General features: G+C 40.2%; 1 protein-coding gene across 1 annotated transcript; it reads right to left on the bottom strand.

Moving 5' to 3' along the window:
- Positions 1 to 6,166: 6,166 nt before the first annotated feature.
- Positions 6,167 to 11,206, bottom strand: HTR1A (5-hydroxytryptamine receptor 1A). Its single transcript, XM_081826818.1, has one exon. It carries the CDS (start codon positions 10,063 to 10,065, stop codon positions 8,800 to 8,802), a length of 1,266 nt encoding a protein of 421 aa, XP_081682944.1. The 5' UTR covers positions 10,066 to 11,206; the 3' UTR covers positions 6,167 to 8,799.
- Positions 11,207 to 19,883: the final 8,677 nt, after the last annotated feature.

Genomic DNA, 19,883 nt, shown 5'->3' with positions numbered 1-19,883 from the left:
ATGGGTATTAAGGAGGGCACGTACTGCATGGAGCACTGGGTGTTATATGAAAACAATGGATCGTGGATCACCACATCAGAAACCAATGATGTATTGTATGGTGACTAACATAACATAATAAAATTTAAAAAAAAATAACTCAAAGCAGACTTAAATATGTGGAAAGACATTCCATGTTCATGAATCTGAAGATTTAATATTGTTAAGATTATGATATTCCTCATATTGATCTACATACAGATCCAATGCAATCCCTATTAAAATCTCAGCTTTCTTTTTTTTTCTGAAATTGACAAGCAGATCTTAGAGTTCATATGGAAATGTATGGGGCACAATAACTGAAATGTTCTTGAAAAAAAGTTCCTATATTCTGATTTCAAAACATTACAAAGCTGTAGTAAACAAAACTGTATGATACTGGCATAAAGATACACATACAGATCAGTGTAATAGAATTCGGAGTCCAGAAATAATCCCTTACATTCCTGCACAATTGATCTTCATCAAGAGTGCTAAAAATAATTCCATAAGGAAAAATAGTTGTTTCTTCAACAAATATATGGGAAGTGCAAAAATCTGAAGTTGAGTACCGTGTTTACACTATACACAAAAGTCAACTGAAAATGGATCAGCTACCTAAAAGTAAATGCTAAAAGTATACAATCCTTAAAAAATAGATATGAGTAAAACTTTGTGACCTTCTTAGATACAACACAAAAAGCATAAGCAACAAAAGAAAAAATAGATAAATTGGACTTCACCAAAATTAAAAACATTTTCATTGCAAATGATAACATCAAGAAACTGAAAAGACAATAGAATTGAAGAAAATAATATCCAAATCATCTTCTGATAAGAGTCTAGTATCCAGAATATAGAAAAAAGCTTCTACAAAAAGACCACCTGAGTTTAAAAGTGAGAAAAGAATTTGAATAGCTATTTCCGATAAGATATACAAATGGTCAATAAACACATGAAAAGATGCTCAATATCAATGGTTATTAGAGAAAGGCAAATAAAACCACAATGAGATAGCACTGCAGATGGACTAGGATGACTATCATGAAAACCACAGAAAATAACAAGTCCTGGCAAGGAGACATTGGAAGGGACCATTTTACATAGTTGGTAATAATGCAGAAAGGCAGAAAAGTGCAGCCACTTTGGAAAACATTTTCTAAGTTCCTTAAAATGTTAAACATATGGTTGGCACATGACTCAGCAGTTCTACTCCTAGCTTTATATCCAAGATTATGAAAACATTCCCACACAGAAATTTGTACACAAATGTTCACAACAGCATTATCCATAATAGCCAAAAAGTGCGAACAACTCAAATGTTCATTAATGGATGAATAAATAAAATGTAGTAGATCTATAAAATTAAATATTATTTGGCAATATAAACAAATAAAGTATTGATACCTAATACAACATGGATAACCTTTAAAACATTATGCTAGGTAAAATAAGCCCTTTACAAAAGACTACATATTATATGAAATATTCTTAATGGGCAAAGTCATAGAGACAGAAAGTAGATTAGTGGTTGCCTGGAGCTCTGGGTTTAGTGGGAAATAAGGAGCACGGGTTAATGGATACGGCACTTATTTCGGAGGGGTAATAAAAATACTCTAAAATGGATTGCAGTGAGGGACGCCTGGGTGGCTCAGTCGGTTAAGCGTCTGCCTTCAGCTCAGGTCATGATCCCAGGGTCCTGTGATCAAGCCCCGCATCGGGCTCCCTGCTCAGCGGGAAGCCTGCTTCTCCCTCTCCCTCTGCTGCTCCCCCTGCTTGTGTGCTCTCTCACTCTCTCCCTTTCTTTGTCAAATAAATAAATAAAATATTTAAAAAAAATAGGAACACTCTTGCCCTCCATCTCAACACTTGCTATATATCATACTCTAGTTTATTTTTTCCCATAATACTGAGCACATCAGTGTGTGTTTGTGTGTGTGTGGTTTTGTTAATTTTTTCTTTCCTTCTTTGGAATGTAAACTCCTTAAGGCATGAGACTGTATCAGTTAGCCTTTTCAGCATGACAAATTACCTTCAAAATTTAGTGCCTTAAAATAACAACCATCTATTTTGTTCACAAGTCTGTGCTTTGACAATCTGGTAATAAATGAAGGTGGGAGGTTTCTCTGGTGTTAGCTGTGCTCACTCTTGCATTTGCACTCAGCTTCTGAGTCACTTGAGATCTGGCTCGTCCATGATGGCCTTAGCTGGGATGACTCTTGGTCTCCAGCAAGTGAGCCCATGTTTGTTTACGTGGCAGTTGCCCAGGATTCTGAGGGAGCACGTGGAAGAGTGCAAGGCCTCATGAGCTGTGTGGTCAGTTCAATCTGGCCTGTTTTATTGGTCAAAGCAAGTCACAAGCCAACCCAGATTCAAGTGGTGAGAAAGCCTCCAGACCTTTGTAGGAGAAGCTAAAAGTCAGACTGCAAAACAGTTCAGTAACTGTAGCATTTTTACAAATAATCTACCACAGACATTTCATCTGCTTTGTTCACTGCTGTGTCCCAAGCACATAGAACAGTGTCTGGCCCACAGGTCGTCCTGAAATATTAGTTGAACGAATGAATGAATCATCTGCCCACTATTCCTGAACCAGAGGCTGTCCCAGAAATTGCCTCTTTTCCATTGCAAATCCTTACAATGCAACATCTACTTGCAGGAAACCACATTGTTTGTGAATATTTGCATCTGGAGTTCTGTCTCTACTGTTCTGTGGAAGTTACAATCAGCTTCCACCATTTGCCTTCTCTCTTACTTAGTTCTCATAACGTCAGTGCAATTGTCCCCAGAAACAGTGAAGCATACCAGATTTCAGAAAATGCTTCTCATCCAAGGACCATAGAGAAGTTTCAAAACACTTCCTCCTCCACCTCCACAGCTATCCAACCTGTAAGATAGGTGAGTCCTATGATCTACTCCTTCCTTTCCCCGTTCCTCCTCCCAGCCAGCCTGTTACCTCTTCTTTCTTCAAACTTGAATCCAGCTGAGACACAACAGAACAACCAATTACCAATGCAAGATGTCTCCATGAAATCCTGCCCTGGGGAACTTTCCAAAAGCTGGACAATTGTGCAGTGTTACAGGTAGGCATCATAGAAATGACTGAATCAGTTATTGAAGTGTCTGGTGACCCAACTCATTTCCCCATCCCTGCCATTACCACAAAGCACAGTGAGATGGAAAATAGAAATAAGTCACTGCATAGTCTAGCCTCCTGGATCTAGATTTTCTAGGAAAATCTGGCTTAAGGATCAAACAGGTCTGCCATGGTTCTTGATAACTGGACTTGAAGAGTAAAGTGCTCTCCACTGGGTCAACTGGACACACTCAATCTTCTAGGCTTCATGTACCCTTACCACACTGCCCATCATGGTCTGTTTGGGTTACCCTCCTTGAAAGGCTGTTGTAGTACCTTGGAATTGTGGCCTCTCCAAAAAACAACATATTCCACTAAAAGAAAAGAAAAATGTATCAACAATCGGGGTATTGATCCAAGCATTGTTCTCTGAAGATCATTCCTCACATACTCTCCCAAATGACAAACTGTTTCAATACTGTGACATGTATCAATCCCTTTCCAAGAAGGCCCCTGCCATCTGGGGCTGGAAATTCTCTTAGCAGAGAACAAAGCTTTTTTTATATTTACAGATCAAGTTTAAAAAAAAAAAAAAAGACCCAGAGGAGAAGTCACTCTTGACTTCCCCTTTTCTGTCATTGCCCACATCTCCGAGGCACAAAGCCTTCTCTGCTTCTTCAACTCCCTCCCTCCTCACGTCCAGACACCAAGTCCTGCCAGTTCTTTCTTTGATGTCTAACTCGTTTTCCATGTCTTCTGCTGACATCTCACAATCAGGTCTTCATTATTTCACCTGCGTCACTGAAATCAACTCCAAACAGAACACTTCTGTCTTCATTCTTAATGATCCACACTGACTAACACTATAGTTCTAGTTTTTTAATCTGGAATTATAATGATTCCACATATGATCTCTAGCATTTTCTTCTATACCTACCCGCTGCTATGTTAATCTCTTGCTTTGGCTAAAGTGGTCTAATTGGTATTTCTGAAAGGATCTGCTATCCCAAATTTCAATAGTATATTGTGTGAAAATCACTTGGCAAAAACTTAAGCATTACATAAGTATGAATTATTCTGTCTTGTACCTACCCCTGATCAATCTTTTGTCAACATTTAATAGTTTAATAATTCTCTCCCTATTCATATGCTGTGCTCTTACTTTGTCAAAACATTCTTCCTCTTATCTAGCTACCCCCAACTCCCATTTCTCTGACTTTATAGATTCATCTTTTCTCACTCTTCCCAGACCCTTCTGATACAATGCATGGGAAGCCATGAACCTGAATCTTTTTCCAGGATCTCCACCTCCTCAACCAACCCAGGCTACCAGTATCCAGCAATGCAGTAACAAATTTCATCCCAGGCCCCCTCTTGACAAGAAGACAGGATCAGGTTGTCTTTGGCATCTCATAAAGAATGTCTGCCTTTTCATACCATCCCCATCCATGTGCCCACAGCTCAGTCCTGGATGCGTTATGCAGCTTTCCCTACCTAATCTTTCCTACCCACCCCCAGCTCACAGTGATCTTTGTCCCCTGAATTCTTACAGAGCCAAACTCTTGTGACTTGCCCTGTTGAGATCATATTAATATTCTACCAATAGTATTCCATTAGCCTTCGTAGCTTGTTCTTATATACCCTAATAGGTTGGAAACTCCTTCAAGGTGACAAAAGTATCTTATATTAATTTGTAGACCCATGTGTCAACATTATTTAATGGAGCCTGACACGTGGTGGCTCCTAATTTGTTATCCAGGCTTGTTAGTCACACTGGAAGTGAATGATAATGATTTTCTTTCTCAATTTGAGTGTTGATAGAGACTCAGGAAGGCCTGTAGAAAACAGAAAACCATTGTCCCCTTGGAGGAATAGATGCCAGAGCAGAGAACAAGGGCCAAGAAGGGAGATACCCAGAATCTAAAAGACAAATGTTCCAAAGGCATCATTTTACTCAAGGTCAGGGACACATTAATGGAACAGTTTTCAGATGAGAAATTCTAGACAGCTTTTCTTCTCCCCATTCCCCTGTCTTTACTCTTCATTATTGGGAGAACATGTGTATACATATAGTGTATGTACAAGGCTTCCTGCAGCTTCAGAGTGCTCTCTTCTGGGGCCAAAATATCCCTGACCTTTGTGTTCCCCATGGGTTGTACCGGGGCTCAGCATGCCCTGCAGCCATCATTCTGATAGCAGAAAGCAGTGGAATTAACAAACATACCATGGGAAACAAGAGGCATTGCTAATGATTCTAACAGGGGGAAAAGAGAGCATAAAAATTAATTTTAGCATAGTAATAGATCTTCCATACAGAACCCCACTATCAAGTGAGACCCAGACAGAAAGGAAAATGCCTCTCCACCTTTAATTGAGTGACAAATGCCAAAACAATGCATTGCTTTACTTGAAACGAGGGGAGGCTATTTTCTTCTAGCTACAAGTTGTGGGAAGACAGAGGAGGGGCATCAGACTGTCCACTGCTTTAAAAACACAGGATGTGGTTGTGTTTGTTGCTTTCACCAGAGGCTGCATTTCTCTTCTGCATGGCCTCCACCCTGTCCATATTAATTAGACAGATGTCTAAGTCTTAACTGTAGGTGTCAGTCAGGGAAAATTCATGGTTTCATGGCTAAACGATGAGACGTGACCTCTCTTTTCAGAGACAGGATTTTTTAAAAAAGAAATCACTCATTTAGAATGAGTTTCATATCCCTGATCTGTATAGCAGAATCTTCTCCTGATGATTGTATTTTTTCACTTCAATTTTTATTTTTTTATTTATTTTTTTTTTAAAGATTTTATTTATTTATTTGACAGAGAGAGAGACAGCGAGAGAAGGAACACAAGCAGGGGGAGTGGGAGAGGGAGAAGCAGGCTTCCCGCCGAGCAGGGAGCCCGATGCGGGGCTCGATCCCAGGACCCTGGGATCATGACCTGAGCCGAAGGCAGTCGCTTAACCAACTGAGCCACCCAGGCGCCCCACTTCAATTTTTAGATAATACAAATAAATACAAGTAGATAGTAATTCCGATTAAAATACAGATGCATGGGTTACTGATATCGGTTTATTGTAGCATTACCATTAATAAAGTCCTTTATTGTCACAGAGAAAAGTGAAGGCCAATTTTGATGCATATATACTTTGTCTTAATACAAAGACTAAAAGAAATAAAAAGCATCAGGGGCTGTTGACTGCTGTGCACTTATTCCCCAAATTTCTCTATTGCCTTGGCAATTATGCTCCAGTTGGATGCTCCTTCCTCATTTTGATGTAATTCCTCCGAAGTAGGAAGAATAAATGTCCAAAAACCATTGCCATACAGTTCTGTAAGAGATACAAATAAATGGAAGACTCAAGACTTTGAATGTAATACTTGCTGGCCAAGGCATAATTTGGATAAACAAATTTTGAACTTGAATTATTTTACATATATAATTCGTTCTAAAATTAAGGAAGACACACAGAAAAGTGCATTTTCATACAGCTGTACTGAAATTATTGTGAGCAAAAAAATTGAATTTTCAAATGAATAATTTTTGGACTGAAGAAGTCTACCTTAGCCCCTTATCAGCATTACATATGCATAAACAAACCATCCACGAGTGTCCAGAGTTCTTATACTTTATCTTAACTGGATGTGATGCTTATTCTCAGTTTCAGTTAGAGAAAAAGATACCAAATGGAGGCTTTGTTCTGTTGACAAGAGAATGGCTTCAGTGATAGAGCTGTCTTTTCACCTTCTTAATCCTAAACACAGGTGAACTTTCCATTGGCAACTTTTGCAACACTGTTCTCAAAACAGCCGACGCAATCATTCAAAAGGTCCAGTTGAAGGGAGAGGAGAGTAAAAATCAGTAACTTTGTGCAATTACTGGAGAACGCAACCGTTAGTCATCAGAAAATTAGAGGCTACATCTAACTAACAAACCTCTTGATCCCAGTCCTGTGGATGGAAATTTACATTCAAAAGGAGCACCAAAATCACTTCCCTTCTGGGGGCAGTAAAGATTAGAACTGTTTCTCAGCAGAAGTGGCAAGGTTGAAAGAGTAACTTTTGTGGGGGAGAAAGCTTGGAGTGCTCCACATATTCAAATGGCAAGAAACTGGTTTGTCCTAGACCTGTGGCTCACATCAGGCCAAGGATGTGAAACCTAACCCTGTACAAGATTCTCAGGGACTCCTCAGCGAGAGTACCCCTAACTAGTCTTTGAGGCCCCATTATTTAAAGTAACTGCCTGTGAAGTCACAGACGGTACTAAACCTATCGGGGCCCATTTGATTGGAAGCCTGGAATTCCTATTTGGAAAGCAAAATCCTGGTAACTGTGTGCTGGACGTCCTACAGAATAAATCCCGTGTAGTGTTAGGACGCGCTTAGCGGAACTATTCTATCCCAAAGGACAGGCGGTAACTAGGTGGAAGGAGTCTCCATCCTTTGGATGAAACTGCCCTTTCGGCTTCCACGAGCAGCGCCATCTGCAGGCCGGGCCGCGCGCACTGACGTCTCCTCCCTCTTAAATGCCCGACACCACCCCCTTTGGCTTCCTCCGTCCCGCTCCTCCCGCCGGACCTAGCTCCAGCGGCTTCCGCAGACCCCCGCGGTTTATCCGCCCTTCTGCGCGTCCCGCGGCGTAGGCGGAGGAATGGCTGCAGTTGGTTGAGTTCCTTGCGCGCGCGCCGAGCGCACACCAGACAGCCCCTGGCTGCGGAGGCGCGGGGCCGGTAGGCGGCCGGGCGGCCAGAGCACACACACCTTGGCCGGCGGGCCCAGCCCGCGGTAGGTAAGTGTCGACTCCAGAACGTGCAGACGCGCCAGCAGCCTATACAAACAAGTCCGTTCTCCCTTCCCACTGACTGTCAGTTTCTTTGGTGAGTGCTGACGCCAAGGCAAGCACGGATAAAAAATCGTTCCGCACTCCCTCCTCGCTCTCCCCCACTGGCCCAGCCTTGCTTGTACTTACAAGTCCACTCTAAGAGACAGCTTCTGGCCACTTGTTTGGAGTCCAAGAAAACAGAGCCTGGGGGCTGTGCGCGGAAGAGTTACTCTGCAAGTCTACATAGAGGGGGCGGGGATTACCAGGGACACCACAGTCAATGGGAAAAACAGACCCTCCAGCTTTTCCCGACTAGCAAACCTATGCAGAGGGACTAAGGGGGTCATAAAGAGAAGCTGGAAAGAAGGGATGAAACTGAAAAATAAAAGTGAGTTTCCAGGGAGAGGGCGGGACAGAGTTGGGAATAGGGAATGAAGCAAACTCCTGAACCTTAAATCCAAGTTCTGGCAATGGGGCGATCAGGTGGGAGCCGTTAGTGGACGCGGCAGCTGGGTGTACTGTTTTTCTGTGTAGATTGTTTGCCTTGAACGGCTGAGGCTTAAACTTCCGCCGCGAAGATTTGGGTGCAGAAGAGGGACGAGGCAAGTGCAGGGATCAGAACTGATTCTGAGGCCAAAGTCTGAGCCAAGGTCGCTTATCACAGATCGGGGAGTTTCCCAAGCCCTCCAGACCCTCCGCTGGGGCTCTTTGCACAAAGAGCACTCCCTCCGTCCGAGCAGGGGATTGGGCGACGGGGGAGGAGGGACGAGGTCTGGAAGCGGGGGACCCCGAGCAGCCGAGAAAGAGGAAAAGTAGCGAGGTGTTGATTCCAGAGGGCTGGAGGAGGCAGAGAGGATGGGGCGGGCCTACTCGCCGACTACTCCACCATCATCGGCGGCAGAACTTGCACTTGATGATCTTCTTAAACGCGTTTTGGAAGTCTTTGTTGAAGTAGGCGTAAATGACAGGGTTGAGCAGAGAGTTGGAGTAGCCCAACCAGTTGATTATGGCGCCCAAAAGGGTGGGCATGTGGCAGCTGCTCTCGCAGAAGGGCAGGACCAGGGCCACGATGAAGAAGGGCAGCCAGCAGAGGATGAATGTGCCCATGATGATGCCCAGCGTCTTCACCGTTTTCCTCTCTCTGGCCAGGGCCATCTTGCGCTTGGCCTCCGCGTTGCGCTCATTCTTCTTCTCGAAGGAGGCGGGGGCGCAAGGGATAGCACCCGCCTCGCTGGGCAGCGGCAGGTGCTCTTTGGAGTTGCCCACCCGGTGCACTTCAATCACCTCCAGGGCGGCGCCCTCGTCACCCTGCCTCATGGCGCCATTGGTGCACAGAGCCCCCCCTGCCTTGTTCTCCACACCCTGCCTCCATTCTCTGCTCCCCGGCTCGCCGTTTACACTCTTCTTGGGCTGTGGGGCTGGCGACACCCCAAAGCGGGTGTCCGCTCCCTTCTCCACCTTCTTGACTGTTTTGCGGATGCGGAAGCGCGCAGCTCGGAAGATGCGTCCGTAGAGAACCAGCATGAGCAGCAGCGGGATGTAGAAAGCGCCAAAGGTGGAGTAGATAGTGTAGCCGTGGTCCTTGCTAATCGTGCACGCGTCGGGGTCCGAGCGGTCTTCGGGGGTGCGCCAACCCAGCATGGGCGGGATGGAGATAAGGAAGCCAATGAGCCAAGTGAGCGAGATGAGCGCAGCGGCGCGCCGGGGCGTCCTCTTGTTCACGTAGTCGATGGGGTCCGTGATGGCCCAGTACCTGTCCAGTGCAATGGCGCACAGGTGCAGGATGGACGAGGTGCAGCACAGCACGTCGAGGGCAATGAACAGGTCACAGGTGACCTGCCCCAGTGTCCATTTGTTGAGCACCTGGTAGAGCGCAGCCATGGGCAGCACCAGCACCGACACCATGAGGTCGGTGACAGCCAGCGAGCCGATGAGATAGTTGGCCACGTTCTGCAGGGAGCGCTCCAGGGCGATGGCGGCCACCACGCACGCATTGCCCAGCACCGCGCAGAAAATGAGCGTGCCCAGCAGCAGTGAGGTGATCACTTGGTAGCTGAAGGTCACGTCGGAGACGCCAGTAGCGTTGCCGCGTGTCCCGAAGGGACCCCCGGACACGGTGGTGTTGTTGCCCTGTCCCGGGCTGAGCACATCCATGCCTGCGCGCCCGGCGGGGGGAGGGGGAGGGGAGAAAGTGCTGCGTTAGGATCCCCCTCTCCCCTCCCCCTGGGGTCTTCCACCCCTCTCTCCTGGGGAGTTTCAGGTGGAGGGAATGCAGGGACTCAACGGGAAGTTCTTACTGCTCAGGCGAGGGCATCTCCGAGGAGCAGCTTCCAGGCGCTCCCTGAGACTCCAGCTGGGAAAGGAGTTCGCCAGAGAACAGCTCCGGGACCTCTGGGCGTTGGAGAGGTGGCTGGAACGTCTGTTTCTCACTGTCCATTTTACTTTGCCGCTGCCCAACTGGCTGCCGGAGCTGGAGTCTCCCCACTAGCAAACAGTCTTCAATCTTAGAAGTATCTGGAATAGAGAAGCCTCGTCCTCTAGGGTCACTCTGTGACTCTCCTCTTCCTGCTTCTCTCCCTTTCTCTTTTCTACTCTCTCTTCCTGTCTCCTCTCTAGAAAGCTTTCTCCCCCTCTTTCTCCCTCTCCCTTCTCTTTCAGTCTCCCTCTTTCTTCCCCTTTATCCTTCCGTGTGTCGCTCCGACAGCTCTGAGAGTGTCCCTCCCTCCCACGTTAACCCTCCCCTCCTAACACTTCCCCAACCCTGAGTGTCTCTCTCCTCTGGGTCCCCGCCCACCTCTCCCTCTAGCTCAGCGTCTTTTCGTTCTAGCCCCTTTTGGTCGGCAGAGATTCAGAATTCCCTTCCACCGGATCTGCCGCCGGTCAGACCAATATTAGAACATATAACTCCGCCTCTCACCCAGCTAAACTCGAGAGGAGAAAAAAATCCTAACTATCCGTTGCTTCATATTTCTGTCAAATTATTAAGTAGAGTTAGCAGCAACAGAGTGGCAATAGGAAATGAGAAAAGGAGTCACATGGAGCCTGAACGGGGAGGTAGACAGTCCTGGGTTCGTCTGTAAATTATTGTTAATTGATGGAAAGAAGACAAAGTGTTTCTTAGCATTTTAAATAAGCCAGCCCGTTCATTATCTGACAGTCCAGCCTGACTCCCTTGGGGAGGATGTTGCCTGTGGCTTTATTTATTTTTTTAACCTTGGGTAATTGGGGGGAAAGGAATTATAAAGGACGTGTCAACGGACAGGTAAACACCTGCATCTCAAAGTGAAGGAAAAAAACTCAATTCGGTATGTATTCTACACACATACACATGCCTTTCCATTACCATTACCTTTTTAATTTCAATAAACATTGCCATGTTTCATAGCTTTGTGGAGAGTAAATGTAGGGAAGGGAATCTTTTGCCTGTATTCTGTAAATAAGATTGGGCATTTTATATGGCCTTTTGCTTCTTCTTTACCTGAACCTGCAAACCTCTAGGGGAACTTGGTGGAACCCCTGGTCGCTGGCCCATAGTTTCTCTTAAGAGCTGATATCGGCTTCAGCACTTGGGACAGCTCTAGGCAATAAGGGCTTATATCGCCACCTTCCGGCAAATGCTTTTGAGAGCCCACCTAGAAACCCTTGGCTTGCAGAAATGAAGCAGGTATTGAGGCAATCCCATAACTCCATGGAAGAAAAATACGGTTATTAAAAGTAATATTGAATTTTGTATTACTTCTTCTATTTTCTTTAAAAATTTCTTTTATTGCCCTCTTTTGCTCTTAATCTTGTATATCAAGCCTATTCTATTCTCTAGCTCTTTTTAGAAAGCCCGCAGAACCAGCCATTCAGAAGTTATATCTAGGAACGAGGTATTAAGAGACCTAGGCAAATATCTTCACTTGTGTTGGTTTTGTGCTGACAAAGGCTGCACTTTGTAACTCATACACTTACATACATTCACTAATGGGGGGAAAACAGTAGTGGATTTTGCAAAGGGGAATGACAACATAGAAAATAAATAGACTATTATGGGTTGGTTCTAAGCTGTTTCTTTTACCAAGAAAGGCACATTTAATCCCATCTGAATATAGGTAAAGAATGGGACTCCCAATCTCCTAGGAAAAAAAACATGTAACACATCAAAGTTCACTCGTAGATGCTGATTACATGACTCAAGCGAAGGAAAAGCACAGAATGCAATCCTACAAGCAGATGTGACTAGGTATGACTCTAGTTAACGTGCACAGATTCACCTCAGATAGCAATAGTCTTGATACTGTCTTCAAATTTGAGCTGAATTTTATGACTTTGAATTCTCCAAGACCAAACAAAAGAGCAATCACCAAAGTGTCAAAGAAAATCTAATTGGGCTGAGGCATACAGTACAGGGCAATGTGTTTGGGGATGGATTGTTTTACAACGCAGTGCTGGGCACAGTTCCCACTCAATCATTTCAGCATGCCACAATAATGAACCTGACATTTATAATGATTCATGGCATTGAAAAGAAAGAGATAAGTATACACAGCAATACTGGCTACAGACTCTGAAATGTCTTTTTAAGATTTGTGAAGGTACTGATTCCCCTTTTTAAATATCCTCACAAAAATGGAACTAAATAGCTTTATTACAGTACAGTTGCAGGCTCAGAAATTATAGTAGGAAAATAACTAAAATATGGATTCTCCAAAGATGAAATTTTGGAAATAGAGTTGATAACATAAAAGAAAAGTAAAATAAAAGAAATTTAAATTTTAAAAAGTAAACATATACATATCAAAGGCATCCTTAAATAGGAATCCTGTCAAACTTAGTACATACAAATATATGTCAGTAAATATGTCACTCAGGAATATATATTCATTGATTGGATCCCATGTGGTTTAATAACTGACATATTTATTTTTTCCTTTTCAGGAAAGCTAAAATTATTTAAATCTGGAATTAATTATATTCATGAAGTCTGGTATTTGCTATTCTGCTATAATAGTCTACAATGCAGCATTTTTATAAGTTGAAAAAAATCTCAAGTACTTCATGTCTTCCATAGGAATAACGTACATAATATTTCAAACATTTCATTTCTTTTTTTTTATAACAAGATTTTTAGGCACTCTTATGAACACTAAGAAGAAAATAGAAATATGAAAAGGATATACAGCACTGACTATGGTACCATAACCTTTAAGTGACCAATAGTTAGCTTATGTAACCTTTGTTGAACTAATACTACTGTGATAGATACTAAAAGCACAATGATATTGCATTTCCTCATGTTCACACTTTGCCATTCTTCTAAATTTAACCCTTAAAGACACAGAATCCCAGATATGCCAAAAGAAAATGGTACAAACAAAAGATCTGGGTAGTTAGGCTCTTGTTCTTCAAGGCCTCTGAAATTATCCTGAAGAAAAGCTAGCCTTAAAGTAGATGTATTGATGACATCACTTGAAAACAAAACTTGCAGTCATTATGCTTTTATTTCTTGTTTGAACTTACTAGATGCAACTTGTCAGTTATGGATCTGGAGTATGATACACCATCCATCATGTACTTTCCTGAGCTCAATCCTTCTACTCTGCTTTCTTTCTGACAATATTTTCAGAGCTCATTTCTGAAAGAATAAGAGCATAGTTGAGATGAGAAAAATGTTTGGAGTGTAAGCTCAATATTTCCCTGTTATTCTAAGGATAGTTGGAAATTCTCTAAAATAGTTTATGAGACATAAAGATTTGTAACATTTTCACAGGAAATTTGATACAAGCCCTGCATTTCAATGTAGTTTTTTGACCAGGGACATAAGATAAAAAGATATTAAGCTGATAATATACTAAAAAAAGATATTTGCTGTAAAATCTGAATGTGCTGTCATTACTGAAGGCTCAGTAGTGTTTGGGGCTTCTCAGTAATTGAATTATGTTTATCCATAATCCCCAAATCATGGCTGATTTTTCTACTAATGAGGAAATAACTTATATAGTCAAGAGTTGAAAATGTACTTAGGAGATTACAAAAGTGATTTTTAAAAGCTCCTATTAAAAAGTTTTTATTTTTTTTCAAGTGGAAACTAGGAGAGTTTTTTTTTTTTAAGTAAAAATACCATTCTGAACTTAATTTTCCCCAATCATCAAATAGTAAAGCAAAAGGGCAATTGTAGTTCTTCCAGAACTGTGGGTTTTTACTGGAATTCACTAGAAAAAAAAAATAAACTTCCAAGAGAGGTGTTTGCTTAAATAATTTAGGATATGTGGTCCTCTGATTATCAGTGAGAATTAAGTGGTCATCTATAAAAAAGTACAACCAAAATGCAAGAGAAAAAATTCTCCTGTAAAACTGAGCACACTTTTTTTGTGTGTCAGTCCTCACCATGCCCCTTCCTCTGATGGTATCATTCCTTCACTGCCATTTGTATGTCAGGCATTTCTGAGAGGCCCAGAACTGCACTTGGTTTTCAGTACCAAAGCACAAACAGTGGAGCCTCAGTCTCTGCTCCTGAGAATCATTTAAGATTGGCTTGGTTCATTTAACAAACACGCTAAAACCACAGCATATGGAGAGTGAAAAAAATGTAACATGTATTCACTAGGTGTGTGACCTTGGGCAAGTTGATTAACCTTCTTGCTTCCTGAGTAGGAAAATGAATGTGACTATAAACTTGTGAAGATTAAATGATATCAATAAATACCCAATAAATGTGAAACAATAACAATAGTAATAGTGCTGCAAATATAAATATTAATTCTCTCTCTCCTGACAACTGCTGAGCATGGGGAGAAGGAGAATTAGGTAGGCTTAGTGCAAGAGCAAGAACTTGAAAAAAAAAATCACCCTCTCAGGTGAGAATTTATTGTGAAAACAGTTTGCACATGGATGTGACATTCTTCCTATTCCTTAAAGTGTTTGGTAAGCTTGCAATTCTTTGGGAAATTCTGAATACAAGATAAGTGAAGGAAGATGTAAGCTCTGCATTCCAGAACTTGCTGACTTAAATCAGAAGTTATTGAAAGGGAAAAAAAAACAGTGTCAACAGAAGTTCAATAATCACTTTTGAATTGGAGTCTGTCCTTTTTTCTGGGAGCTTAACCATTTGTTCAAAAGCATAAAATAAATAATTAAATCCATAGCTCCAGTATAAGGTATAAAACTATGGTAAAAAAAAAAAAGTCAATACTTTTGTTATAAGTAATTAAGAAATTATAGTGGTGGGTGTTAGTAAATGTACTTTCCTGAGCTCAATCCTTCTACTCTGCTTTCTTTCTGACAATATTTTCAGAGCTCATTTCTGAAAGAATAAGAGCATAGTTGAGATGAGAAAAATGTTTGGAGTGTTAGCTCAATATTTCCCTGTTATTCTAAGGATAGTTGGAAATTAAATTCCATCTAATGATTATTTGAAACAAAATTTAATTACTGCATTAATCTATCAATAGTTGGAGGGAAATGTCTACATTTTTGTTAGCTTTGGCAAGTAACATTTTTGTTATAAAGCTAAAGCCAATATTCAATGCATTATTTTTATCTTCTTTAAAAACATGCTCCTTATATAAAAGCAACAACTATGCTCTATTGAAGCAGTAATATGTTAGTTGGTAATAGTGACTCAGGGCCACAGTTTTGGATTCAAATGACTACTCTGTCATTTATTAGACTTAAAATTTTCCTTAATTTTTTTCATTTTATTATGCACTAAATAAGATATACCAAAAGTATAAAGAATAATATAGTGTAAAGATTACTACAGTAAATATATAAATATACATTAATATTTAAATGATCATAATACTTAAGAACAAGAATAGTATGATTCCATTGAAGTCCCTGTTTGCTCTTGAATTGTTAATCACTCTCATGAATGACTTCATACTTCTACATCATCTGTGTGTCACTACGTAGTACAGAAATGATATCATTCTCTATACATTCTTGTGCAACTTTCTTTTTTTTGCTCAACATGATCTTTGTGAAATTCATCTGTATTGAAACAAGCACCTCTAGTTCATTTATTTTCATTGTTGTGTAAATTTAGATTGTATGAATAAGACCACAAATTATTTATCCATTCTCTGTCTAGTGAGGCTTTAAGCCTTCTCCAAATATTTGCTTTTATAAACAGTACTTCAATGAGCATTCATGTGCATATCTTTTTTTCTATCTTAGAGTAAACTAGATTAACACTTTTCAAACAAATCATATGGGGACCTTGCTTAAATGCTGATTATGACACCTTAGGTCTGGGGTGGGGCCCAAGACTCTGCATTTCTACCAAGCTCCTGAGTGACACTGATCTCGCTGATTCACAGACTGTACTTAGGGTAGCAAAGATCTGAGCATCCAGAGTGGAATTATTGGGTTCTATGCTACTTTAGTAGATTTAGCCTATTCTTCTCCAGCTTGGTTGTATAAAATTGCATAATCACTGTTGTGGGTTGAATTGTGTCACCCAAAAGGATTCAGTGTCTGTTAATGTGAACTTTTTTGGAAATGGGATCTTTGCAGATGTAATCAAGTTAAGGTGAGGTCATATACAATTAGGGTGGGCCCTAATCAAAAGACTGATACTCTTATAAGATAAGGGAAATTTGGACAAAGACACAAATAGAGGAGAACCCTATGAAGACACATAGACACACAGGGAAAAACACTGTGTGAAGACAGAGACAGGAATTGGAGTTACGCTGCCAGGTAATGCCAAGGACCACAGGCAATCACCAGAAACAGACAAATCTCCCCATCAGAGAGTTTATGCTGTGCCAACACTTTCATTTCAGATGGCTTGCATCTGGAATTGTGAAACAATACATTTCTGTTGGTTTAAGTCACCCAGTTGGTGGCACTTTGTTATAGCAGCCCAAGGAAACTAATGCAATCACCAAAAATGTATATGTTTTCATTGCTTCATCAAGATTGAATGTTGTTTCATGTTTCCTTGCTGTGAATAATTGGATCATAGTTTTTGCTTACCTTTAAACTGGGTTCTTTGTTGTCTTTTTTTTAACTTACTGATATTTAAAGTCCAATATCTATTATGGGTATTAATTTTTTTGTCATTTGTATTATTGAAGATATTTTCTCCCAAACTTTGGCTCGGATTTTCACTTTTTAAAAGTGTCTTTTGATAAATTTACATTTTTCAATTTAATGTTAATGAGTATTTCTGATTTTGTTCTGTGCATTTCGTGTTTTGCTTAAAAACTTTTTCTACCTTAAGTTCATAAAGATAAGAGTCAACAATTTTTTCTAGTTTCATATTTAATTCATCAATTCACCTAGATTTGGCTTTTGAGTATATCATGTGAGGTAGGCATATGCTTCAATTTTTACTGTAAGAGTTCACAATTACTTAATACCATTTATTCAATGGTCAATCCTTCTTTCCCTGTTTTATAGAGTCTCCTCCATCATACATCATGTTTTCACATACAGACGAGTGTGCTGGGCTCTCTATTCTCTTCAGTTAGCCTGTTTGTCAATCTCTATTCTAAAAAATACGGTGTCTTAATTTTTTAAATAAATTTAATATCTTGTAATATCTGCTCTTTATTCTTCCTTAAAAGTTTTTTTGGCTAGAATTGGCTTTTTATTTTTACATATTAACTTTGAATCAACTCTTCCATCCCACCCCGATATGTCTACACAAAATTGTTGTGGAATTTTCGAGGAATTTTGATAATTTGGAAAGAACAAACATCTTTATGATGTTGAATCTTACACATTAATCTTCTTATCCATTTATTCAGCTCTCTTTTGCATTTCAGTAAAATTTTTAATTTTCTCAATTAATGGCATGAACAGATTTTGTCAGATTTTTTCCTCCCTAGGTACCTTATTCTGTTGTTATTGTGGTTGTGTTTGTATAGGTTGTAGCTAACGTGAATGGTATATTTTTAAAAATATATTTTCAATTGTTGCAGGTATCTAGAACGTGGTTAACTTTTTAAATTGGTTTACCTTTGGTGTACTTAATTTTAAGCTATCTGTAGATTTTCTTTGCTTTTCTATGTTTACAACTAAATAATCTACAAACATTACAATGTATCTTTCTGTTTAAGCTTTTTGCACTTAGCTTTTTGTTTCCTAATGAGCTTTCTAGAACTGCAGTTTAATATTTCAGAAATGCAGTAATAGAGAGCATACTCATCTCATTCATGATACTAGGGACAATATTTCTAATGCTACACCACATGGTATGTTTCTGAAAGGTACACCTAATCAGCTTGAACGGTTCTATTTTCAATTTTAGTCCTAGACTTATGTCACTAATATTTTGTTTTAGGTTTTATATCTAAATCCACGAATGAGATTTGTCTACAAGTTTCCCTTCTTGTACTGTCCTACTCTGACATATGGAGTATTCCCTCATTTTGTGCTTTTTGAAATAGTTTTTATAAGAATTCTGTTATCTGTTTGATAAAACTATTTGGTAAAACTTGTCTATAAAAATATTTGGACCTGATTTTTCTTTGTGAGTATGTATAACTCCTGATGCAATCACCTTCAGGCTACAAGATAACTCAGGCTTTCTAATACTTCTAGAATCAATGTTAAGTTATAGTTTTCTTTAAAAAAAATGTTTATACAATGGAATATTACTCAGCCATCAAAAATAATGAAATCTTGCCTTTTGCAACCACGTGAATGGAACTAGAGGGTATTATGCTAAGTGAAATAAGTCAGAGAAAGACAAATACCATATGATTTCACTCATATGTGGAATTTAAGAAACAGAACAGATGAACATAGGGGAAGGGAAGGAAAAATAAAATAAGATAAAAACAAAGAAGGAGGCAAACCGTAAGAAACTCTTAACTATAGGAAACAAACTGAGAGTTGCTGGAGGGGAGCTGGGTGGGGGGATGGGGTAACTGGGTGATGGGCATTAAGGAGGGAACTTGATGTAATGAGCACTGGGTGTTATGGGCAACTGATGAATCACTAAGTTCTACCCCTAAAACTAATAGTACACAATATGTTAACTAACTTGGATTTGAATCTAAAATAAAATAAAATATACAAACTCCCAGTTATAAAATAAATAAGTGGTAGAAATGTAATATACAACACTATGACTATTAACACTGCTATGTGATATGTCAGAAATTTAAGAGAGTAAATCCTGAGTTCTTATCACACACACAAAAAAAGTTTTTATTTTTACTAAGTTGTTTAAATCAATGAACTTCTCCTTATCTGCAGTAAATATCCTATTTTCATCCTTAATGTTATTTGTGTGAGACTTTTCCAATTTATTTTTGATCAATCTCAACAAATAGTATTTATTCTCTTTTACTGGTTTTATGAAAGATGCAACTTTTATCTTTGTTGATCCTCTTCACTGTTTTTTATTTGCTTTATTTCTTTTATCTTTATTATGTTTTGTCTTCTTCTTAGGGAATACTGTTATTTTTCTAACTGATAAGTTTTGCAATTAGCTTATTAAATATGAAATGTTTTTTAGCATAGGAATTTAGAAATATATATTTCCTTTGAAACTGCATTTTAGCTACATCTAACAAATTTTGACATAAGCTATTATCATTATTCAATTCTAGCTATTTTCTGTTTTCCATTATTATTTCAAAAATGGGTAATTTGGAAGCAGGACCCTGAGCTCACCCCATCCCATGTTTAAAACTAGATGTCATCCACATCCAAGTCAATAAACCAGACAGTAATCTAAAGACTGGCAGAACAAACTCCACAACTAAATATAGAGGAGAAGCTGCATCTGAAAGGTTAGGAAGGTCAGAAAGGCAGAGGGAGGCTGCCCACAGTAGAGAGGGAGGTGCCCGATGGGGGGGGCAGAGAAAAAGGCCCTTGCACCAGGGAGCTCACTCAGGGAAGACTAATCCCCATAACTGTTTGGCTTTTAAACCCAGAGGGGCTGAATTCTGTGAGTTTTTAAAACCAGTGGGACTTGAAGCCTGGAGCTTTAAAATTCAGCTGATTCAGCACTTCCTGAGCCAGGAGAG

The sequence above is a fragment of the Leptonychotes weddellii genome, chromosome 7 (genome assembly GCF_054177405.1).
Source record: "Leptonychotes weddellii isolate Sample4059 chromosome 7, ASM5417740v2, whole genome shotgun sequence".
Classification (NCBI taxonomy): Eukaryota; Metazoa; Chordata; class Mammalia; order Carnivora; family Phocidae; genus Leptonychotes; species Leptonychotes weddellii.
Note: the sequence above shows the minus strand (reverse complement) of the source record. Positions and strands in the feature narration are given on the sequence as shown.

Bases quoted from the DNA above. Each gene is read 5' to 3' on its own strand.
- HTR1A (XM_081826818.1), bottom strand. From the start codon at position 10,065: ATGGATGTGCTCAGCCCGGGACAGGGCAACAACACCACCGTGTCCGGG.